Here is a 27,016-nt window from a genome sequence, read left to right as displayed (position 1 = left end):
ACTTGAACAGGATGATACCACGATTACTGAGTTATGCGCGACGTATCTTATTAGAGAAATAACTTCCGTTGAACCCCATCATACCGCTCTTTTTCCTCCACTAGGTAAGTTTCACCTTTTGGACATTCTTTATGCATGTGACAGACGTAAAGAAAGGTATTTTCGCAAGCTATGTTTACCTTCGTAATGTGTGAGTAGACGTAGTAAATAGATCCCTCTGTAACACTTCTTGGAAAACAAAAGCTTCTCTGTACACTCTCTGTATCCCTCTGTAAAACTTCTTGGAAAACAAAAGCTTCTCTATACAACTACAGCAAAAAAGTATTAATTTGAACGCTAAAATTACATTGATTTACTTTGACGTAATCAGATTCATAACAAAATATTTACGTAATCATAGCATCATAAATAAGTATGATTTTATTACCTTATGATGATTACGTAAATAATATATGTTACTATGACATCTCGCTGTTGTTAGTAATCATGTAGGCGGTAGGCCATATTGTGCTGTGTGTTATTATGCCTGTAGAAGTGTTGTAAGCTCACGTTGATCAGTTCAGCCCTCATCCATGTTATGCTGAAAAACCAGGAGTAACTCACTGGGGGGAACCGTAGTGTCTCCGCCTGTGATCGACTAACTACAGCCCGAATGAAGAGGTCTTTAGAATTTCCTCCGAGAGGATTCGAACATCCGCATCTTTCCAAAAGAGTGATAAATCTCTATACTGTCATCTTCTGTGTCCTGACAACAGCCATTATTAGATGCGTTCGCATATATATATATACAAAATGCTAAGCGCCTATTGCAGAGGTTCCCAAACCTTCTCAGTTCAGGGAGCCCTTAGTGTCTCAGTAATTTTTTCACGGCGCCCCTAGGCCAAAAGAAATACCAAACAGTTCCGTTTGTTAAGTAGCTAGGTCCAAACAACGTAATAAGTAATGTTGAAACTGTGAACTACCTCAAGCTAGTAGTTCGTGCGGTGTCCAACAGGTGTCGAGTATCGCTGTGTTTCCCTCTAAATTTTAAAATATCCCGCGACGCACAGATTGGGAATCGCTGGCCTATTTCTTTCACCATGTCCGTCTGTTCGTCCGTCAGCATAATCACAGCATAAAATGGCACTCCCATTGGACGGATTTTCATAAAATGAAAAAATAGCATAAAATGTAATAAAGGCACTCCCAGTGGACGGATTTTCATGAAATTTTGTATATTGGGCTTATTAAAAATATTTGCCGAGTCAAATTTTTCTTTTTTTCAATTATTTCTTTTTCCCATACGATTTGTATTGAAAAAAGAAATTTATAGAAAAAAATTTATTTCAACTTCAAGTAGTTTTAATGCAGTATTGTTATCTTTAGACAGTCTGCGCACGCTTCGCACATTTGTTATACAAGACCGGTGGATGTGATGTTGCTTGTGAACAGAGTAATATAGGAGGAGATTAGTTGTAATTAAACTAAATGCCAAGTTTAAATTAGTTTGTCAGTTAAGGCATTACAGCGTTATCTCTTTTGACATATTCTACAGTTTAATTTGTCGCCGTTACATTATAACAGGACTGTTATACTCCTGTCAATTTTATATCTACTGTATTTCTTTTTCAATAGGCCCTGTCCCTACAGACATTTGTATAGTCAAACGCGACACTGTATATTACATAAAATGGCGAAAACTTCCTGCTATGGTGGCGCAACGTTTCGTTATCAAAATGCTCATAAGTATGTCAATTACATAGCAGATGTAGAATTATTAGAGAGGAGTGATTGAGAGAACAATCTACTGCTTCCAATGATTACTCGATTCACATGAAATATCGGCATAATATAAAAACTGCTGCACACCCGACTCAGAGGTTTTCTGATCCTGATCCTCTTGCTACATCGCTATTTCTACGAACCTTTGTGGTTGTCATAAGACCCAGCCAGAAAAATGTTCAGATTTCTCGGGATACTATGCGCCTCTGGAAACAGCGAACCTCAATTAAGAGCAAAGAATGATCACCTTGAATGAAGCTGAAGTCAATTAAATATTAGCTAATATTAAATTATTTCTACTGAAGTAACTGTATTTAACTAACAAATCCTTATAAGTCATATAATTAAAAGCGAAATTTAAGCGATTATTATATTTATATTATTTTTTTTACAGTTGCTGCAATTTCTGTGCACTGATGAAGAAAGAAGTAAATCCTGTATTACAGAGTGTTTCCTATTGTTCCATTCATCAAACCCGTTGTCGTTCTAGTGAGTGTCGTATTTCAGGTGTGTGATCAGAACCTGTGTATTTTTTCTGTTCCTAGCATGTGAACCCTCCACCCTATGGCAAGTAAGCCCAAAATCCCTTACTTAATCTCTCCAACATCCGTTTTATCAGAGCGGGAAGAGGAACCAGACAAGGTGAACAACGATTACTCTGTGGTACACTCAGAGACTGAAAGCTCGCATGAAAACATTGCCAACAAATACGACGCTATTCCAACTAATAATGGCACCATTAACAACCTTGTACCTCCCTCCGAAAGCGACAGCGACAACAAAGAAAATGAAAAACAAGAAGAAAACACGCTTTCAAATGCCAGTTCCATATTTAGTAAACCGGTGATTACCGTAACGAATGAAACCTCCATCAATTCACCAACCCCCACGTTATCTCCAGGAATTCCAGAAAATAAAACACTGAACCAACTGGACAACGAGGTCGAAGGTACAAATGTATCTTTTCCGGCATCTCCAAGCAATGAATGCAAGGAGTCGGAAGTCGAAAATCATAACGAAAAACTTTCATTCCCATCTTCAGCCTCTACATCTGATCACATGCCTATTACAAAACTTCAAATCGAGAATTCTTTGACGTATACAAACACAGCGAAATCTCCATCCTTTAGTATGAAATCATCCAAAGATAACTCAGAAACTCGTATTTCAGTGTACATTAAACCCATTGCATCCTCTTCTGATTCTATTGATAAACCTCCAAAGGTGGAATCTCAGTCACAAGTGCCACCAAGTGGAAACCTTAATAAGTCTACAGAGAAGGAATTTTTATCTGAAAACAATTCTCATTTAATATCCTTGCCTGGTACATCTATAATGCCATATGGTCGTTTTCAAGACAATTGGTCCCATAATCCTTCATATAAGCCCCCAGTTTCTTATTTCAATGACCCTCTAGTGTCACCTCAAGATTACGGCACAGCCATGTCTACAAGTAGCACATCCCAAAGACTGGATCCGATAGTTTATAACTCAATATCAAAGTCCTTTCAAGATACACAGGAACAAAAGTCAGTACCTGAAGAGTCGAAAACTGAGCAGTTGGTGTATAACATTAATCTGAATTCTGTTAGCGAAAATCGAGGAGTTAGGCCTAAAGAACCGGAACTGAAAAGGACAGTATCGTTAGTTGGTGGCGGTTCACTCAAATCATTTCCTCAAGAAACTCAGTTAAAAGAGAACAACGAAATAAACGAAACTGTGTGTGAAAAGAACACGGAGTCAAGCCTAGTCTACAGTCAGTCTGCATATGCTCATCAATCAGGACAGAATAACTGGAAAGATAAGCCAAGCACTCATCGCGGATACGGCACAGACATTAACTCCTCCTCTAATAGTCAAGGGGTGCCGCAGAGATCACAGCAAGAAGTTCCAACAGCACCGCAACAGCAAAGATCGCGTCCCAAGACGGCAACAGCAGCAGCAATAGAGAGGGAGGGGGAGGTGGAGAAGGAGAGGGCGAGATTGGATCAAAGTCCACGTCATGATAACACACCTTCATATCCTGCAAAGCAAATGTGTTCGTGTAGGTTTGTGTGTACGTTGTTGCTAACTGTGATTGTGGTATCCCAAGCAGTGTTTGGAGCATTTCTCTTCTCTTTCCTTGAGCACTCCAGAGAGGTGTCGACTGCAGTGAAAACGGAGAAATGGAAGAATGATACCTCTGTCTTGCTAGCAACAGAACTACGACATGTTGTTGAACACGAGCCAGTGTGGCCACAAAAAGTTTATCACCACCTAGACATATTTGAACGTGATCTCTTGAAGGCCTGTCATAATGGCTATAGAAGGTCGGAAGATATCGAAAAAACGCCAGTGTGGAGCTTCAGCAGCGCCTTGTTTTTCAGCGTATCTGTAATGACAACAACAGGTAAGATGCTGTTTAAAGCCAGATACAGTTCCGAAATGGTTAATGTAATACTGTTGTATGTTGAGAGCATGAAATAGCTTTCCTTCATCCCTATTCGGATTAGGACGAATCTCCCCGATTAAAAATGGGGCCTGACGCTCCAGTCATGCAGCATCCCGTTTGTTTTCAAGTTATTAGTTGTAGTTGATTTGCATCTTATCACGTTATGATAAATTATTGTTCTTTGTGCTTAAATGACCAGTTGTAATTCAGTCCAGTTGATTCTGTCCATTTTTAACCGCTTTTCAATTAGCATCCATCTTGTTGTTGGGAGGGGGACTAAATAAAATGATACCAAGAAAACACGAAGAAGGAATGGCATGGAAAAACTCTCCCTGTCATCAGTTATTTGAGTAATATACTGAAAAATTATTCATCTGCTTATATTATTTGTAGTTTTTTCGGTCTGAAGTTACTAAGCAATCAGACTGCTTAGTTACAAGTGAATAATTCAGTTCTGTTCATTTCGTGCTTGCAACGGATGTGGAAATCAAATGTTTACTCTGTATCAGCACGACAGCTAGGCCAACAGGAAGTAAGGTGCGACTGTGTTTATTTATAAACATCTGCTACGTTGTTATACATGCATATAACAAAGATTAATCATTGAGGAAATGAATAAATATCGAAAAAATTTCAAGCAAACTGATTTAAAGTTTCAATCTTGTTTATAGACATGAAATAGGAAATATTCATAAACGTGATGAAATTAAAATGAAATACAAAGTCGTCAGAGCAGGCGCAGCTATGTGCACGACTCCTCTCGCGATTTCAAACGAATTTAGAATCACAAAAAAGAAAAAGAAAACTTAACAGTGGCACCATAGATATTCTCATCAAGCCTGCCCTGTATTTCATTTAACTATCTATCATGGATAATAGTTCCCGCTTAGATAACATACTATTCGAAATCATGTTTTAATAGCTCATAGGAAGAAGCGTTAAAAAATAGTGATAAGTAAAATTATACCCAAATGTAATTTTATTTATTTATTCAACTAACACCTTAAATTTTTTTATTTATTTATGCACCTAGACATCTGAAACCTTGCATGCAAACTAATAACACTGAAGCGCATGTCATTAGTTGCAGTGGCGATTAACAAACAGAAACCAAGCATAAATAAGCATCCTTGCGACAGCGATCGTAAGCATCCATGCTTACGCTCGCTGTCGTAACCACTGTGTACAATCAAGATCTGTACGATTGTACAGTTTAGAATCACAAAGACCTACATACATTTTCCGAGTGGAAAATGGCTGGGTTCGAATTCTGTCAAAACAGGAGAATTTTTATGGTTTTATTCAAATGACGACCAAGTTAGTCGGTCTCTTCGCATGATATACAATCCTAACATAAACGCTGTACAGGAGTTAAAACTGAATAAATAAATAATTTTTCTCCTCAAGAAACCCGTTTTTCTTTTCTTTCTTTTTTTTTTTTTTTTTTTTTTTGTCTCGTAAAACAAGAAAAGCGTAGAATACACATCATTTACAAAACACAATACACTGACTCTAACGCCCTGGTTCCTTTAGCGCGAAAAAACAAACATAATTATAGAAAAGAACAGAATAGAATCTTTAATTGTACTATAACCTACATACAATTATTCCCGTCACGGCATGGTGGTGCCAGGGGTTTACGATGCATATTTACATCTTGCAAACAACAGAGATACACATACAAAATTTGTACATAAGAGATACACAGGAGAAATACATACATGTTACATAATACACATCGAGACTATTGTAGGCAAAAGCACAGTTCTGAAATTCCAGTTTAGCGATTCCCTTTCCGTATTTTTTTGTTGTTGACCACTTCTTGGATGTCACCTTCTATTGCTTGCTTAGTAAACGTATCAAACTAAACTGAAAATTCTAATACATAAAACTAAACTGAAAATTCTAGTATATAAAACTAAACTGAAAAAAAGAGATCAGAATGGAATGGATAAATGGAGAACAGGAAAAGTTGGTTCTGTGAGTCTGGAGTTGGACACTGAATGGATGCTGACTGGTTGTGGCGTGTGTACGGACTTGCTCAGAAGAGATTGGAGAAATTACAGATGCCAGTTCAGAAAAAAAGTGCCAGTGGAAGTATCTGTTGAAAAACATGCAGCAGAAGCTGAACGTGTATGAGACAGAGTGGAGAGACTTCCTAAAAGACGGGTCATTAATTAACCTGACTGGCCTCTTTTGAATAGAACCATGACGTTTGGGAGAGGTTTTGAGGCAACACCCTTAGATGTGGGAACAATACTAATTTGAGATATTTATAAAGTGAGTAGATGTTTTTAACAGTAGCACCGAGAACCAAAAAGGAAACGCTTTTTTTTTTTTTTTTTGTTCAGAGGAAGCAATGTTTATGATATACTTATACACACAGAAGCCTAAAAAATAGGAACATTTATTCAGTATCGAATCGGGCAGCCTTTGTTTCGAATACAGACAACTCTCGGTTTACGAACGTTCGATTTACGAACATTCGCTATAACGAACGTCGAAATTATTCAAAATTTCTTAAAGTCGCCAATAGATAGAGTTCCTTATAAAACGAAATGCCAAACGTATAGTGATCATAACTGTAAGATTTATATAAATAAACTTTTAAAAAATGTATTTATTACAATAATTATCAGGAAATTGTTGAACTCGGCAATAAAATGGACCTCGACCTTGATGTGATTGACGTGAGAGAGCTTTTGGATTCGCATTTTGAGGAATTAACAACCAATGAAATAATTGAAATAGAGACACATTTAAATTCTGAAGTAACAGAAGAACCTGATATTCCACAGCCTCCCAGAACATTTAAAAGGCAGAAAATGGCTGCAGCTTTTAAATCAATTTCTGAGCGGTTGGCAATCATTGAAGAACAAGACCCAAATATGGAAAGAATTGCAAAATTGAAAAGAGGCGTTTATGACTTTCTAGCATGCTACAGTGAGATTTTTTAAGAAAAATAAAGAATCTAACTGTGCAATCTTCTATAAAAACATATTTTAAAATAGTGGAAAACCCAGCTGTTTCTTCATTATCAGACGCCCTTCCATCTACCTCAGCTGCACCTAGTGTCGCTTATGTGGAAAATATTGAACTCTGATGAAGATTAGTATTAGTATTAGTAACGGCCGCATGGTGCAAGAAAGCCTATGGCTTATGCTGCACCAGCCAAAAAAAAAAAAAAAAATGATAAAAATAAATAAATAAATAAATAAATAATAATAATTAATAAAAAAAATAAAAAAAGGAAATTAAACCTATCATCCTATGCGCTTCCCTTACCCGAAAGTACTATCCAGATGACCTTTGAATTTCCCCAAACTGTCGGCCTCTACCACCCATTAAGGCAACTTATTCCAGTAATTTATAACTCGCTGGCTGAAATAAAACTTCCTGCAGTCCAATCTAAACATTTTCCCCCGTAACTTGAATTTATGTCCCCTAGTTCTAGCATCATTTATAATCTTAAAAATTTCGTCCTCATTCATTTTACTGATGCCTCTCAGAGCCTTAAACACCTCAATCAAATCTCCTCTAAGGTGTCTAGTTTCCAAACTCTGCAACCCACATATTCGAAGTCTTTCTTCATAAGGACGCCCTTTTGCCGATCTCACCAGGCGAGTTACCCGTCTTTGCACCCTTTCAAGAAGCTGTCTTTCTTTAGGTGCGGTCTCCATACTTGAACACAGTATTCCAAGTGTGGTCTAACATAAGCCTTATATAATGGGATTATCACGTCCCTATCTCTACTTGCAAAAGTTCGATAGATCATCGATAGGACACCATGGGCCTTCCTTGTAACCTGTTTACAATGCTCAGAGAATTTCATGTCTGATCCTATTGTAACACCCAAGTCCCTTTCCTCCAGTACTGGGTTTAGTTGAACTCCACCAAGTGAATAAGTTATTTTGGGATTACTGTTTCCCAGGTGTAATACCTTACACTTTGTTGGATTAAAGCATAGCTGCCATTTTTCTGACCATTCCTGAAGTCTATCTAGGTCTCTCTGAAGAAGCTCAGCTTGACAGTGATCATTAACTATTCTACCAATTTTAACATCATCTGCAAATTTAGACATCACGCCCTCTATCCCTTCATCCATGTCGTTTATGAAAATTAAAAACAACAGTGGTCCTAATACTGATCCTTGGGGAACCCCACTTCTTACATCAACCCAATCTGAGGAATAGCCATTTATCACAACCCTCTGCCTCCTGCCCTGAAGCCATCCTTCTATCCATCTAAGGATTTTCCCAGTGATTCCAACCTGTTCCAGCTTATAAAGCAACCGCTCATATGGGACTGAGTCAAAAGCTTTGCTGAAATCTAAATAAACAATGTCGAAATTATTCCCTAAATCCAGCTCGTGAGTGACCCTTTCGAAATAGCGAACCAGATTTGTTAAACAGGATTTTCCCTTTACAAAACCATGCTCAGTATCCTTAAGAATTTCAATTCGATCCAAATGAACCTGAATTCCACCCTTGATCATTGCCTCCATGATTTTCCCTACTACTGAAGTCAGACTGACAGGTCGATAATTTCCAACTTCACTTTTAGAGCCACCCTTATGTATGGGAGATACATTTGCACTTTTCCAATCCAAGGGAATCTCCCCAGAGTCTAGTGATGCTCGCATAATTAGCCTCAATGGTTCAATGCAAAGATATTGATTATAAAAGTTGAATACATATGTATGTACAGCACATGTATGTTAGTACTCATTTTCTTTATTTTTATTTGGTAACTCTTTATGTTTTTAATTAAAATTAACAAGTATGATATCTTGTTTTTTTATTCTTTTTTATTTTATTTTACGTGACGTATCGTATACGATAAACCATAACGCATACATCCATTATAATAAAACGTATTGTATAGACCATTCGATGTTTAGTACATGGTTTTAATGCTTTAAAATGGCTGCTAATTTATACGATACGTATCGTAAAAGTTCAGGAATGCAAGATACCGAACAAAAAATATAACAAACAACGGCCTGGAACGGAACTCGTTCGTAAACAGAGAGTTGCCTGTAACAGCAAGTGTGTGGCATGGATTCTATAAGGTTTTTTAATGCGTTTTGGTCAAACTGTAACCATTCTTCTATCAAATATCACTAAGCTGTGGCAAAATTGAAGGAATAGGACTTCGTTGTCGAATAGCACCCTCCAACATATCCCACACATTCTCAATAGGATTGAGATCAGGTGAATGGGGGGGACAGGAAAGATGGAAGATGGTTGAAATCCTTGTCATGTTCTCAGAACCATTCTTGCACGATTCTGGTACGATGAGCTATTACATTGTCATCCATAAAGTGGCCATCACCTTCGGTATAAAATTGTAACGTTGCAGGGTGCAGTAAATCTGATAATAAATTAAGGTACTCCCTAGATGACATTCAAAGTTCTAACGGTATCAACGGACCCAGTCCGTACCAACAAAATATTCCTCATACCATAATACTACCTCCAGATGCTTGGGTTATCTTAATAAAGCAAGCAAGGTCCATCGCTTCGTGAGATTCTCGCCACGCGCTCTCTGCCTACCATTAGTGCAAAACAAAGTATCATAATTCGTCTGACCACACGACTTTCTTCCATTGTTCCACTGTCCAATCACGACGTTGTACGGCACCACTACAAGCAGGTTTTTCTGTTTTTTCATTGAAACAGGTGGCTTCCAAAAGAGCAGGCAACAGCCAATACTCAATTTCTTCAATTCTTTACGAATGGTGCAATTGAAATAGGGCAGCTCTGGGCTTGGTTGAATTCAGATGTTATTTGCTACACACTGAATGTCCTATTTTTATTTATTTTTTTTTTTTTTAACAGTCCTCAGAGTGTGACGGCTTCGCCATTGAAGTATTGTGTTTCTGTCACATTTACAACTTTGAGATGTTGAAGAACCGCTTGCTTTCCAGCAATTAAAAATCTTTGAGATGGATGCTTTTGAGAAACCAGTTATGCTTTTCGTTTCTTGAATCGTGGCTCCTTCTAAACGTGCACCCACGATAAGACCTTTTCCAAAGTCTGATAGATCATGCGTTTTCTCCATTCTGGCTTCAGATTACTGCAGTAGAACAGCCTGTGTAGTCTTTATACTCAACAAGGCAACACTTTACCACTCCACATCACAGTTTTCTTTTCATCTATTTGCATTTCTTCTGTTTGTGACTGTCTCAGTACAAAGGTTCGTATTTTTTGTGGCCAGTATGTGTATCACAAATATTGCTTCCGAGCGAGATTAGAAGTCAGAATAATCCTTAATATATATATGATCTTGTCTAGAAATATGAACGTCCTTGTGACTAAACAAGTGAAACCAGCTGGAGTTGCGAACATTGAAATCACCAAGGAAAATTACTTCGGTGATTTACAGGCAGAAAAGGCCCTCAATGTTAGGAAAGTCAGACTGGAAGAAGTTGAGTTTCAAAGAAAGGATGTCAAAGTGCTCTGAGTTATTAGTGGAGTTGTGAGAACAATAGAGACAACATATGAATTTTGACAGAATGGAGGCAAAGCGATTTTAATAAATAAAATTAATTTTCTGTTTATACTCCGAGACGACCTAACAGTCAGAGGAGTTCACAAGACAGACAGAATACAAGAAACAGCACCGTATTCAGAAGTCACGGGCTTGAACCCCGGTCACTCAAGGCACGTGTACTTATGCACCCACGTGCCTGACCAGTAGGCTACGGCGGCCTTCTATCCAGAGGTGATCAACAAGAAGAAATTCCAAATTAGAAAGTCCCTAACAAGAAATATCGGGATATGTCCGCTCTTGTTATATTTTACCATTTTTGGATTTTATAGTTATTAAATATTTTGTTACATATTTGTTTAATCAGTAGATGTAAGAATATTTTATTATTATCGACTTTTCGCGTGTATGGCTTCTAGAAAACTTTTATAATTCCTATTGCTGAAAAAGTAGTTAATTTACTGAACTTTCTTGTAAAGAGGTTGTACGATTGCTTATACACTGTTTGACTTGGCACATTATAGCCTTAAATGCTGATTCACCATGAAAGCCTAAACAAGCAACCAATCAACTTATACAGTATACGTACAAGTATACTCATAAATATCGTTATATACAAATATAACGATATTTATGAGCTAGAACTAACTACTTGTTTGAATAAAACAGGAACATGGCCAGAACCCGGCAAAGACGTACGCCCTTTTGCTAACAAATGGCATGCTAGTTTTCCAATTAACCTTTAATTCTTAATCTCAGGTATACGTGTTTTTGCTTTATTTTCTCGTTTCTATCTTAAAAATCACTCATCTGATATTCAACGGGGTAATTTTACCCTTCAGCGCTTATCTATTTTCTCGTCTCAACAAGGTAAGTTTCAAGTAGATACCCAAAATAACACACGCAAGCTTTGCTGTATCTCTTCGCGTTGACTTCGGAACAACGCCATATGGAACAAGATGCAAACGACACCAAGACATTGGCTGGTTTTGTTGACAATGTTCGTCTGGTCATCAGCCATAAACCTGAACTTGTCACGTTTATGCATTTCTCGCATAGTAAATGGGCACGGAGAAACAGATTTCTTTAGTTGCCTGCTTTCTACAGTTGGGTGTTTAAGTCAACGCATCTCGCAAGCGAGGAAATACGTCGCTGTAAAGATCCTTGTGGAGATGTAAAGATACGTCGCTGTAAAGATGCTTGGTATGATCATACAGGACAAATTCCTCGCGAACGATATTCTTGCTGGCGAAGAACTCCATCATCAAAGGAAAGCCTTTGATCGGCCAGACTGACTGCCTTTCGATTTGCATGAAATTTTCGCCTTTTTGGCAAATTCAACACGTCGACTATGGTACAAGGACTGATGTTTAGACTGCCGATTGTAAAGGCAACACATGTGTCATCTTCAGTGTTAATTTTCTGTAATAGTGGAGAATTATCGCTGAGGGTGGCATACACGCATTCTCTGATGCACACATGCAACTCGTTCCTAGATTTCCGTGAACTGTTTCTTAGCAGTACACAAAACTTTGTAATTCCATGAATTTCGGCAGGTTTTTTCCTTTTCTTTTTTTTTTTTTTTTTTTTTTGTATGTTTGCTCGTAGTCCAAAATTGGGATCCGTCTCTAAGCAGGGAAGAGATTCGCTAGAATCAATCAGATGAAATGAGAAAGCTTTCCGGAGCAGTGCTTCTCAACCTTTTACCCTCCGCGGCACACTTAAATATTTGCTCAAATCTTACAACACACCAAATAGCTGAAACCAAAAACTGCAAAAGAAACGTTTACCTCGGAGCAATATGGCCTTAGTTGCTAATGCTCCTAAAAACCAAATAACAAAACAAACAAAAAAACGCTTACCACACATGTTTACTCCAGTATTAGTGCTATGTAATGAAGCATCGTCCACACTCGTTCTGACGAACGTGAGATGTAAACAGAAGCAAATTAATTACTGAAAGCTATCTCATACGACTTTCGTCATAAGAAAGAAATTAATAAAATAAACTATGTGAATTCATAAATCAAGAATGAGGAAAATTATTTAAAGACATCTGCAGCAGTAGTATGCACAATAAATAAGTTACCAAACGTTTCCTTCGAATATATCACAAAACCGAGGAATCAGTTACTTCACCGTGGGATTTCCTCTGAATGACAAATGCGAAGGTAAGTCAGCGGGATGAGGTTCTTCTATCAAATTAAGGGAGCAGAGAGTAAATGAAATGAATACTTTGTCGAGTGTTTTGTGTAACAATTCACTAAGTATTAATATCATTTGCAAACAGCAGAACGTGAGAAAATAATACTTCGTACGAAAAGGGAAGGTATCAGTTTTCTGATAAGATATAGTGATTTTCAGCGAACATGATATACATAATACACATAACAGGTTTCACCGAACATACGTTTTTTATGGTAACTGTACTACCAACATGATAGGTGAAATAAAATGTAAGCCTTACATTGTAAGGGAAGTTCTATGCTTCTACATGCTTCAGCGAAAATTACAAACTCTCGGAATTTTCGGTGGTACATCAGTGTGTGTGGCACACTGGTTGAGAAACTCTGATTTACAGAAAGCTGATCAGTGCCAAACTGAAAAACGTTTATCACTAATATTCATCAAAAATGAAATTAGTTATATTTTGGTCAAAAGTTTATCCAACACGTGAGAATATCATAACCAGTTGAAGCTGCTTCAGATATCAAAACGCCAAAGGTTTCAACTTTTTATTTTTTATTTTATTATTATTATTTATTTATTTAATTATTTTTTTTTATGTCTACACAGTGGAACGCCACGATTAATGTGTTAAAATTTGTAACCGGCAATGGCCATCTTAACATTTTGGAAAACCCTTTTGGAAAGGACGTTTAACATCTAGAATGATTTCAGCTTAATTTTAAAAAGTGAACATATCAACCATAATGGCGTTTCGGTGCATTTTGGACAAACTAACACCCAACGTTTGAATTAGACACTTTATAAGATTAAAAGTTGTTGTGTTTTTTGTTTTTTTTTATAGGAGATGTCATAATTTTTATTATATTTTTTAATTTTTAATAAAAATTCACTGAAGTCATTAATCAACACTAAATATATGCCGAAAGTTATACTACATTACCAAAATATAAAATAAACTGTAACATTTCTAAACCTATCATTTAAATATTCACATACACCTGTTCTAAATTTCGTGTATTTGGTCCTTTGGGGTAAAATATTAGAACACGTGAAGAAAACTTTCATATTCACGATGCTAGACCTAATAATACTTAGAAGGGTCTCGAAGTAAACTTTTCAAGAAAGTTCCGTCAGACCGAGTTACTTTGCTTCAGGAAGCACTTTCAACTGCTGATAAGAGGGGAAAAAAAAAAAAAAAAAAAAAAGGCCCATGAAACGGGTTTGCTGCCTTTTTTGCTGCGTTCGCTTGTCATTCCAGTAGGAAGTAGCTGTCTGAAACCGAAGATAAAATTTTGGAATATTAATGTGGTGTTTGCTTAGCAGGATATATTCATCTCCCTGCGTGAGTGGGTGCCGTTAAGTACACTTATAAGATGGAATTCAATGTTCCTTGACTTTAAAATATCGCGCTGATATTATCAAGGAACACACGTCACATCATACGGAGCAGTTTGCCGCTTTGATACCTGTCTCAGCTCTCTAGAAATGGTAGTTTTCTCAATTCAGAGCTTCGATTATATTCTTCTCCACCTACCTCAAAACACAGTACAGTACTCCCTATATGTTTACAGTACTGAACGGAGAGTGCTAAGTTGAAAATAGCGCAGTCTACAGTGGATAATTTTAATAATAATCATGGCTCTGAACGAAACGGTGCCAGACACTAAATTTAGTAGAATCAATCGATCCCCTAAGAAAGTGATCACAAAATAGCATGTTATGTGGAAACGATCATTTCTGTAATGTCTCCAGCAGACACAGACGCCATGTAGTGTTACGCTTGATACATGCCCACATACACACACACACACACACACATAAGGGAAATGACAAACAACAGGCATTTTCGCCGTAATGTAACCTCTCGATTTACTCGTATCCTGAATATGGAAGTTAATCCTGATCATACTGCAATATTCAGCCATAAATCAATTCATTCGTACCCGGAAACACGAAATATAAAATAATATCAGTGCCTTTCAGTAACAAAAAACGTAAACGATGTTTACTTAATTAATAACTCCGTTTTCATTTTTAGATGTACAAATATCCTTCGAATTCAAGACAGACGTTTTTGCATATATCCGATTTGCATCGAGTATATGCAAAACTGCGCATATTCTGTACGAGCTATAACACGTTTGGAACTACACAAATATTTTTAGAATTACACATAAAAATATCCAACTCGCCACAAAAGAGTGTTAATGTGATTATACACACAAGTGATTCTTCTTGATCTGTACTGTATTCTTTATATCAAGGTTTAAAAATGAAGTTCCAGAAGTTAGTTCATTGCACGTATATCAACACAGACAAGAAAGAATTGCAACGCCCTATAGCGGCTGATCTAAGTGGTTGCATCATTCTAAGGTCATTTGTATATCGTAAGTCATTTGCACGCAGTCATGTTAGAGCTGTTGCACTGTTCAAGACACTGTCGTTGTGTTAAGTGATGTGACAAAAATGCGAACATTACATTTTGTTTCAAATTCGGAAAAAGTGCGATGGAAAAGCTACGAATTTCAAGGATAAATCAAGTGAATGGTAACGATGCCCTATCTCACCAGCATGTTTTTCACTGATTTGCAAAATTGCAGAATGGGCTTGAGTAAATAAATAAATAAATCATCTTTATTGTATAGAATTATTTAACAAGATCCTTCATCAAAAAATTTTCCCTCCTATGTGGCATGTCTATCTAGTAACACCCCTGCCGAAAATACGCTCTGCTTCTCAGTACAGTCACTACCGTCCAATTTCTTCTGCATCAAGCCTATTAAACCTTTTTGAAAAATCTCTTCTGAGAATGTTAACCACCCAATTAATGCCAAAACAGTCACCGCAGATCCAATATGCTACCCGGTTAAGATCACAAATCTAATCACACCACTACCAAGATCCTCGAGGCATTTGAGACGGTTCGGAAATCACTGTTACGTATATCGACGTCCATGCAGCATTTGATTCTATCCGTTCACGCGTTGGCAAGGCTTCCACAAGGCGGGGTCCTGTCTGGAATCTTGTTCTCAGCTGTTCGCGTGCCGTTCGTGACGGGCCGAACTGATATTATCACCTTTGCTGATATAAAACTGTTCACTCCCATCAACTCTGGAGACACTGCTGACTACATCAATGCCTTAATCCTTCAGAAAATGCCCAAAGAGATTTCAGATGAAGTAATAAGACTCGTGGCAGAGAAAAAAAAATGCATGGGATGCATATAAATTGTCAGGCGACACAGAAGACTATGGTAGAAACAAGCTAGTCTGTAATCAAGTCACAAAGGAGGTTAGGCAAGGTTAGGTTACTGTGTCGGTCGGTTTGCTTGTTTTCTGGATGAAAAACCACACTTTCTGAGCAATCCCTGCCCGAGACCAACTCAAGTGTTATAAAAAAACAAAAACAAAAAAAATGATAAAGTTCCTTCCGTGCAGATGGGTATTCTGCATCAAGCCTATTAAAGCTTTTTAAAAAATATCTCTTCTGAGAACGTTAACCACCCAATTAATGCCACAACAGTCACAGCAGATCCACTATGCTACCCGGTCAAGGTCACAAATGAAGTCACACCACTACCAAGATCCTCGAGGCATTTGAGTACGGTTCGGAAATCACCGTTAAGTGTATCGACGACCAGGAAGCATTTGATTCCATATCCGTTCAGGGGTTGGTAAGGCTACTACGTGAGTATTACCTCATTGGCTTTCCGATTTGAGTATGTGCGTTAGGCAAGGTGTCAATCGGTTTGCTTATTTTCTGGATGAAAAACCCCACTTGCTGAGAGACAAAGCAATGCAATGCCTACCCGAGACCAACTAACTCGAGTGTTATAAAAAAACAAAAACAAAAAAACTATAAAGTTCCTTCCATGCAGATGGGTATTCTGCATTAAGCCTATTAAAGCTTTTTGAAAAATCTCTTCTGAGAACGTTAACCACCCAATTAATGCAACAATAGTCACCGCAGATCCACTATGCTACTCGGCTACTCGGTCAAGGTCACAAATCAAGTGACACCACTACCAAGATCCTCGAGACATTTGAGTATCTGGGATGCATATAAATTGTCAGGCGACACAGAAGCCTATGATAGAAACAAGCTAGTCTGTAACCAAGTCACAAAGGAAGTTAGGCAAGGTTAGGTTACTGTGTCGATCGGTTTGCTTGTTTTCTGGATGAAAAACCCCACTTGCTGAGAGACAACCCAATGCAATCCCTCCCCGAGACCAACTTACTCAAGTGTTATAAAAAAACAAAAACAAAAAAAAAAACTATAAAGTTGCATCCGTGCAGGTAGGTATTCTGCATCAAGCCTATTAAAGCTTTTTGTAAAATCTCTTCTGAGAACGTTAACCACCCAATTAATGCCACAACCGTCACCGCAGATCCGCTATGCTGCCCGGTCAAGATCACAAATCTAGTCAACCCATTACCAAGATCCTCGAGGCATTTGAGTACGGTTCGGAAATCACCATTGCGTATATCGACGTCCAGGCAGCATTTCATTCCATATCCGTTCATGACTACAATGGCACCTCCGTAGCCAGGTGGGCAGGAGCAGCAGTGCTGTTTGTTTGTTATTTGGTTTTTTTTTTTTTTTTTTTTTTAGGAGCATTAGCAACTAAGGCCATATTGCTCCGGGGATATGCGGTAGTTATTCCCTGACGTTTCCACATCCTCCGTATTTGGTGGGCACGGGCTTGAACCCCGGTCTAATCAAGAAGCGTGTGCGACGCACTGCTGCTCCTGCCCACCTGGCTACGGAGGCGCGAGCAGCAGTGCACAGGCGCTTTTTCTCTGCTTTAGCTGTGTTAGCTGGGTCTGTTGTGTAATCCATGATTGATACTGCTTTGCCCTTAGAGAGATGATGTAGCTGTTATTTGATTTTTTTAGGAGCATTAGCAACTAAGGCCATATTTCTCTGGGAATATGCGGTGGTCATTCCCTGACCTTTCCGCATCCCCCCTATTTGGTGGTCACGGGCTCGAACCCCGGTCTAATCAAGAAGCTGTGCTACGCACTGCTGCTCCTGCCCACCTGGCTACAGAGGCGCCAGTGATATAGCAACCCGCATCTGACGACCTCAAAGTCAAGGGGTAGCACACTGGCCAGTTTTTAATGAATAATGAATTCACCTAATGGGCGAAATTAGTCGGAGCGAGTATCACAGTGGTTATAATCACCATCTTCCTACACCGGATAGAAAACGCCGGACTTCGAATCCCGTCAGGAAATTTTATGGAGTTGTTGAAACGCGGCTAAATTAATCGGATTCAGGTGAGGGTAGCATGGTCTTGCCCCCCCCCCTTCCTGGAAAATTCAAGTTTTTCGTCCCTTAACATCAGTTAAAATGGACCAGAGAATACACAATTTATGGACATATTACACATGAGCAGACGAGATACTTCTCGTCCTAATATGACACTTCACTTTAATGGGTGATATCCAGTTAACAGTTAATATACGCAGCGCATTGCATTTCAGGCGAGTTCGATTTTTAAAAATTAACCGAATTTTTTTTCTCTAAGAGAAGTAAAAAGTAAATATAATTATCTACTTATTAATTAATGACTAAGATTATAACTTTATAGAACACCTAATAAAATTCTATAGTTTCACGTTGTTTAAATTTATTCGTTCAATTTAATTACAACTGTGTAATATTTATTACTCTCCTATTTATTACTCATCTCTATATATACACTAATGAGCCAAAACATTATGACGTAACAGCGCGTTGGGCCGCCTTTCCCCATAATAACGGCTTGCACTCTGCGTGCCATCGACCGTAAAAGGCATTCTCAGATATCCCTGGACAGAAGGACGTCCCAGAGATCAGCAACGGATCGATGCACTGGCGAACGCTGCGTTCTACCGCATCCCACAATTGTTCGAAAGGACTGATGTCGGGGGAATTTGGCGGCCATACGAGCACACAAATGCTTGGATATGATCCTTGAAGCATTCCTGCATAATGTGCCCCTTGTGATACGGGGCGTTGTCTTGTTGAAAGAATCCAGTGCCATCTGGATACACGTTCACCATGCAGGTAAACTTGGTCAGAAACAATGCCGAGGTAGGATCCGGCGGTGAGAGTGTGTTCAATGGGTTGAGGGGACCCACTAAATGTCTACGCAAGCATCCCCCAAATCATGATACCACTACCACCAATGGCCTGTTTTTGTCCAAAACAGCAGCCTGATTGCAGCTGTTCACCTCACCTACTCGCCGTCTAATATGCACCTGCCCATGAGCATGATGGAGCTGGAACTTGATTCATCAGACCAGGCGAGTTTTTTCCAGTCGTCCAAAGTCCAGAAACGGTGCTCCTCTGCCCACTGCAGGAGGTTTCGATGACGGTCGGTCAACCCCAGCACATGAACAGGTCTACTCTGCAGGCCTATCCGCAAAAGTCTCCGCTGGATGGTGTGCTCAGAAACGTTTCTGTGTTCCTGGTTGTATTCGCTGTTACTTGAGGGATCGTGAGATCGTGACAGCACGTGCCAAGTGCCGTTCACCGCGACTGTCAACGAGTATTGATCTCCCCGTCTCAGCATTCGGTGATTGTGGGTTCCTCTTCGGACCATTCCCGCCACACCGTAAGTATGGTGGCTCTCTAACAGCCGACAATAACTGCAGTTGCTAAGATGTTTTCCCGGCAAGTCTAGCGCCGAAAATCGCTCCCCGTTAAAACACCGTCAGTACTTCCTTTTCCCCATTTCACGGGGGCTTCATACTGGAGAAATTACTGGCACTACCGTGCCGTCACTATATATGCTGTGCCGGTTGGTGACGTTTTCTTCTAGGTGCTGTGGAATGCATCCAGTCGTGGAGACAGGGGTGGTCATAATGTTTTGGGTTATGAATGTATATGTATCTCTTCACAAGCAACACTAAGTTCACGAGTGTTACATATCAATGCAATGCGAAGTGTGAGCGGACTGTCCAAAGCTAACAATATCGCATTAAAAATACATTTAATTTATGAATTTCTTTTTTTTTTTCCTGTTTTTTTTCAAACAATTTGTATAGGAAAAAAAAAAAAAAAGAAATAATAATTGCCGGATTTCTATTCGTCCGATTTTAATGAAATTTGGAAATGACTCGGCAAATATTTTTTAAAGGCCTAAATGAAAAAAATTAATGAAAATCCGTGTACTGAGAGTCTCTGTGTTACATGCAGACGGAGACACGGACGTTGTAAAGAGCATAGGTATATGCATATACACTGTATATGCAAACACGCCTAAAAACGACATTAGTTACTTTTGGTTGGCTATGTGGACAATGGTAGTCGATTCTAAAGAATACAAGCTCGAGTGCTGTCGCTATCATTGGAGAGACCACAGTGTCCCCAGAGGGTCAAGTGCAAAAGTTAATGCAGAGAAGAGTTATTTTAGTAGATGTTTCAAAAAGTACTCTGGACTTTCTGTAGCTGTTCTATAAAAGCTACAGACTTTTGAATAGCAAATTTTATATTATTTAATAATAATATAAAAGCTACAGACTTAAGACGTGATAATAAAAATCAGTCATAATTTAAAACTAAATAATAAATTCGGTTATTCTGAGTGTTTGCCATACCCAAATTACACCTTGAAATTCACACTGTTGCGGCCATGATCGACAATTCTAGTAAATCACTTTTCCACACATGCAATCTATCTGTGGAAAGATAGATTGGGACCTTTCCGCCGGAAAATAATAATGGGAGCTTTTCCGGAGACAAAACGTCAATTCCGGTTAGTAGCGTCGTAAACCGGGGGCGTCTAGTGACCACATGATATTAGACTTAGCTTAATTCTCACTTCTGATAGCCATGTTGAAATAAGACTGCACAAAAATGACGTCAACTCACACCAAAAAAAAAAAAAAAACTCAACGATAAGTGATGATGCAGTCCCGCTCACCTTTGGCCAAAACATATGTAATAATAATAATAATAATAATAATAATAATAATAATAATAATAAGATTATTTATTAACATAAATTTTATACACTGGTGATTCTTACACAGAAAGCCAGAGGAATCTTACAATCAGTTGTTTATACAAGTGATTTTGATTTATAAAAAAAAAAAATAAATAAATAAATAAAATAATAATAACTAAATAATAATTAATAGATCAAAGCAAAGATAATAGTCAAAATGTAAAAATGAATTAAGTAGTAATTACAGCGAAAAAGGACTACAAGCTGAGCAGAACATGAAATTACATCGGCTAACTAAGATCGGCACTTACATAAATGTCCTTTACAAACAGCAAGATGGGACAAGATGCCATCTCGATATGCCTTGTCTACAGTCCACAGGTCGATGTCGATGTTGAGCGAGTTGAGAGTGTCCAGAGTCACATTAGGGAAGTGTCTCTTGAAATTCTGTAACCGCTGGAGCCTTGAGCATAAGGAGGGGTACTACGGAGATGTCTGCCTGGCAAACGCCAACCAACCGTGTTCCAGATGTTGATGTGATCCTGCTTAGCTGAGCACAGATGAAGGAATGACTTTATTTTTAGCACATGGGCTCTGTGGACTATGGGCGCATATTGCAGGTTGCAGCAGAGAGTAGATTTACATGTTGTGTAGATCTGGTGCGACCACAAGTTGGCCCATTTCAGCACCCAGAATTCGAGGCCCCATAGTTTCCTGAGGCTGGTAGGTTGTGCCGCCGACCAAACTTCTACGGCATAGCAGAGTACACTACAGAAGTAAGTTGCGAGGTACTTCTTGATTATTTTCTTATTGTGCGTTTTGCACAGATCAATTTTCATTCCCCAGAACGCTCTCAGGGCTTTGGAATACTGAGCTTGGATTTGTTTTTTATAGGTGAGGTTGGCATCAAGGATTACTCCTAGGAATTTGACACTGTCTGTGGGAGTCAGGACATTTCCTGCCATTCCGGAAGTAGAGAAGATGCAGTATCAGTAGAAGTGATCCGACTTGGCGTAAAGATGAGATAGTTTGACTTCTCTGGACTGACTGACAGGGCAAAAAATTTAGCATACTTATAGAATGTATTCAGGTAGCTGTTTACAGATTCAGAGGCGGTTTGTCTTTCTTGTGAATGAACAACATGGCGTTTGCATGGCAAGTAGCAAACAATATCATCAGCATGCGATAGGAACGCTGGAATTTGATCCATTAGTGGAACGAATATTGCTGCAAATAACACGGCTGAGAGACAACTACCTTGTGGGATCCCTACTTCGACGCTTTTAGTGACTGCAATGCCATCGCCTTTGAAGTGAAGCATTCTTCTAGATAGCAAATTATTGAGGATCTTGAGCATATTTCCGGATATCCCGTAGAATCTCTCAAGTAAGGCAAGAAGGGGTGTTATTTGGACTGAGTCGAAAGCAGATTTCATGTCGAGAAAAATGGTGTGAAGATCTTCGTTGTCATTCCAGGCCTGAAGTATTTTCTGTGATAATGACTGTAGGCAGGTTACCGTAGATCTATTAGGCATGGCATAATGGGTGTGTTCTGGCCTATGCGCAAAGATTGCGAGTGCTACATCATTATAGATGCACTTCTCGAGGCATTTCAGGAAGGGAGAGGCAATTGATATTGGCCTGAAGTCAGCCGGTCTTTTCGCATGAGGCTTTTTCGGAACTGCCACGACTCTGTATGATAACCAGCTTGAAGGCACCTGTGCAAATTTGAGTACTTTGTTGTAGAGTTGAGTGAGCTCTTTGCTGATGAAATGAGAAGCAATTTTTAGACTAAACAGAGGTATTGCGTCAATTCCTATGGTGGACTTGTCAGGCAGTGAATTTATTATTTTTATTAGTTGTTCTTCGGAAATTTCTGTATTACTAGTAGGTGAAGAAATGTTAAACGCTTCATTCTAAGGATATGCTTCGGACACACGGTGATCTCGAAAACGCAGCACATGCTCACACCATTCCTGGACATCTAAAGATAGAGGGGCGCAAATATGACTAGTGGACCACACACGTTTTCCCCTGGATAGCCGGCCGTTCATGAAATTGTCAATAGAAAATTGTTTCCTCTTCTGGAAATTCATCCTTGCTTTGGAAAATTTGGCGTATGACTCTTGTGAAGGCGACTTCTTGTAAGAGGCATGGGCTGCCTGTTTTTCCCTAAAGGCCTTGGTCAGGAGGTCATTCCACCATGGCTTTGAGTGGGGACTAAGGATGCAAGTTTTGGACATTGCAGACCTTGCAATGAATTCCATCCATCTCGAAAGCCAGTAGGCAGTCTCATTTATGTTAATCTCAGCCAGTATGTTCCATGGGTAAAGTTGGAAAAGGGTAGTAACTTTTCCAATGTTGATGTATTTTGGATTGTATACTCTCCTGACAGTGTTCGTAGTTTGTACTTGCGTACGTTCATCCTTAGGTGCCTGCAGAGATATCATCGCAGCAATTGGAACATGATCGGACGGGAGGAAGTTCTCAGTTATGGTCAGGGTTTCCTCTACTAAACAGTTTGAGAAGATGCGCTGCAGGGTGGCATCGCCGTGTGAGGGAGGAACATGAATAAGACCAATGCCCATTTCCGACATGTTCAATGACAGAGTATCTAGGAGCTTCGTGGCTGGCAGTGGAAGGTTAAAGTCTCCGAGGATGATGAGCTTTTGCCGATGATTGATTGTGGATGACAGCCATGCTGTCAGATTAAGGACAGAATCCTCAGAAACTGGTGGAGGTAAATAAACCGCACACAGAGAGATCGACAAACCAGCAATTCGGTAGATTCCAAGAACAGCTTCTATGTCACCTCCTGGATAAGTGGATGCCTTAATCAGGGGTACTGAACTCCTTTGACAGATTGCTACACCGCCACCTCGTCTCCCAATTCTATTAGCAGCCAGCGTGTGATAGCCAAGATTTGAGGTGAAGGCAGCAATTTCCATTTCATCTCTGAGCCAGGTTTCAATCAGAATGACGAAGTCGTACTCTGAGCAGGAAAGCAAATCAAGTAGGCCATCTAGCTTGTTTTTGACACTCCTGATATTTTGAAGGAAACATCGAATTTTTACTTCGACAGAAGGTTGTACTATGATGAGATTTCTCTTGGAACAGTATTTGCTTTCCACATAATGATCTGAAATCTCGTCCCGGGATCGATGTCGCGTTTGATGTGCTCTCTTACTGGATATTCTAACTGGAATGCGATCGATCCGATGTTCGCTCGTCATCTCCACGTTAGATATCCATAAGTTGCACCCGCTCTCGGATATAATTTGGGAGACTCCGCTAGAGAGGACAGGTAGCTATGCTGGTGTAGTTATACATTGTTGTGGAATGGGGTTCGGGCTTGATGTGTAACCATCTTTCAAATAATTTTAAATATACCCACTTAAAAAAAAAAAAAAAAAAATGCTTGACTTTGATTTAACGTATGGGCAATTCAAGTGTACTGTGATGCATTTTTCTTATTTTCTTTTTCTTTACATTTACAGGTTATGGTGTAGCTGTCCCACGATCGGAATGGGGAAAGTTGGTGACTTTGCTGTACATGTTAATCGGCATTCCTCTCACAGTGGCGTGGCTGGCACTGATTGGTTGGTCTCTTGCCCGACTCTGGACCGTGACTTTTGTTCAAGTGTTCTGTCGGCCATGCCGTAGACCCAGTAACAAAGTATGTCCTATAGACACCGAGATGAAGTCTCGAAAACCATACATCGTGGGAGCTAAGCCTTACAGTGTTGGAGAGAAACAGACTGCACCCACTGACTACACAGCTGCAACTCATCACACTATGAATTGCTCATCGACACCAGTCGTCGCAGGATCATCCATATCGAAAAAACCCGACATTACCATTGATCATATAATTCCAATAGTATTTGGACTCATCTTGTTATTCGCGTACTTTATATTTGGATCTATTGCTCTAGCATTACGTGAGAATTGGACGATTATGGACGGCGTATACTTCAATCTTCTCATGTTCACAACGACAGGACCAGGAGCTGTTGAAACGGAATTCCGACTGGATCTCAATAAAGTTTTAGAAATACGACAGAACATCGGATACCTTATTTACTTAGTATTCGGCTTCTGCCTACTGTCCATGTGCATGAACTTGGGATGCATGTACTTCTCGCGTAGACAGAAGAAAAAAATAATAAGGAGGGTTTATCGTAAACTGCAGCGTGAAAGAAATGTGATAACTGCGCCATCACTAAGATAAAATTGCAAAAAAAGAAGGTCGAAGTTCAAAATGACACTGCTGTGTGAGTATGGGTAACATTGTTAATGAGATGGCCGATTCACGTAGAAGATGAATTTTAATAAATATTCTGACACTTTGAATACGCCCTACGTGTAAATACACTTTTTGTACTGTGATCATGCTGTGATAACTTAATTGTTTTATTGTTACCTCCATTTAAGAAACATTATTTAATTATATTTATGAGAATAAAATGTTTATTAATTAATTATTTATTAAAAATTAATTAATTTATTTATATGTAGTCTCTAGTTAGAAGGACTGAATTCCGTCAAAAATAACTGAATAATAATTGAAGATTGTCAAGTCCTGAATGGAGTCGTAAAAGGAATGGAGGAGGCATATTCTCAATAATGGGAGAGACGAGAACCAGGGAACAAATATATAACAATTTAGAAAGTGACAGAAGGTTAGATCTCATGACGTTAACCCCTCGGCCAGCATGTTACAAATCGTTAGAATAAATTACCTGTCAAGTGAACGAGGCGGAGAGTATGGTAAATACCTCCGCGATGGAAAAATTACGAGTAAATGGGGAATTTCATTTATTTGTTGTTATTATTATTATTACTGCTCTTATATTATTGCACCCTGATTGGGAGTTCCAACTTGTGACGGGTATTACCACCAAGTATACAGGGTGGTTGTTGTTATGTCTGGTGTTACTGTTGGTCGAGGAACCCTCTGACTATCCTACAGGTATTCAGGATTGCGACTTTCTGGAGTTCCTTGAAGGTATTTGCTGGGAGATCTATTGCTGCTAGGCTATTATGTAGGGTATTTGACACCATACCAATGATTGATACGATGATCCGGATGGTCGTTACTTGTTACATATGCCACATCTCTTTGATCTCCTGTCTTAAGTTTGGTACTTCCTGATTTTTTTCTCATGGGTTTTCTGGCAGTGTTGGGCACAGCTATGTCAATTAGATAGGTAACCTTTTCCTTCTTGTCCACAAGAGTCATGTCGGGTCTGTTGTGTGGGGCTGTCTTATCCGTTATTATGGCGGGGTCTCAGTACAAAAAATATATATATTATATTAGGGTTAATCACATTTCAATACATCAACCCCTATTTCTGTCTGTAAATTGCGTGTTCTCCGGTATATTTGCCTGTTTTGCTGAACGAAAACCCCCATCTGAGGTGTAGATAGCAAGGGAACCTTGCTATCTACGCCTCAGATGGACTTCCTCGCGTCATCGACGGGATTCGAACCTTGGCCTTTTCTACCCGGTGTGGGGAGGGCGGTGACGATACCACTGTGCTACTCACGCAGACGCAGGGTCCTAGTACAGCCTGAGATTCGTACTTGTAGTACATTACACTTTCTTTGATCAACTGGTATTTCCTAGCTTCTCATGTGTTATCCTGGGTACCTGGTCATGTCTACGAGTGTGCTCAGTCTGGGTGATCATCTTGGATCCCGCAGTGATGTGTTGGATTGTTTCTGAGGCCAGGTGGTATCGTCGACATGTGTCATCTGACACTCCGAACTCCTTGGCTATGTATTTTCTATAGTTTCTGGTGTTGATCACCTGGTCTATGGCGAGAATGAATCCTTCAGTCTCGGGAAAGAGGTCCAGTCTGTGAGCCATGCATTGGGAGCAATTTTATCTATGTGGTCTTGATGGAGTGTCTTCTTTGCCCATCTTTCTAGTTTCGTTTGTGCCGTCTGGGAGGGTGAGAGGGGACTCCTCGCTTAGGGTGAGTGGGGTATGCTGCGTGTCTATCTTCCTTATAGCCTGGTAGAGAACTGCTGCGTTTTTCTGCAAGTAATCCTTCAGCTAAGCTATCGCTGTTTTCTGTTGCTCGATGAGGTCAACAGTCCCCTTCCTCCCTCTTTTCGAGCTATTGTCAGTTTCTCCACGGCTGAATTCGGGTGGTGTTGGCGGCTTTTGTCATCATTGCCCTTATCTTTCTCTTGACATCC

The 27,016-nt window shown here is 39.3% G+C and overlaps 1 protein-coding gene across 1 annotated transcript; it reads left to right on the top strand.

The window, feature by feature from the left end:
• LOC150085891 (uncharacterized) lies at nt 1–25,172 on the top strand. Its single transcript, XM_090373557.1, has 3 exons — nt 1–104; nt 2,156–4,150; nt 24,307–25,172. Exons 2-3 carry the CDS (start codon nt 2,326–2,328, stop codon nt 25,038–25,040), a joined length of 2,559 nt encoding a protein of 852 aa, XP_090229683.1. The 5' UTR covers nt 1–104; nt 2,156–2,325; the 3' UTR covers nt 25,041–25,172.
• Nucleotides 25,173–27,016: the final 1,844 nt, after the last annotated feature.

This window comes from Mastigoproctus giganteus, chromosome 5 (genome assembly GCF_048544385.1).
Source record: "Mastigoproctus giganteus isolate SK-2022 chromosome 5, ASM4854438v1, whole genome shotgun sequence".
Classification (NCBI taxonomy): Eukaryota; Metazoa; Arthropoda; class Arachnida; order Uropygi; family Thelyphonidae; genus Mastigoproctus; species Mastigoproctus giganteus.
This window is presented reverse-complemented; position numbering and strand designations above follow the sequence as displayed.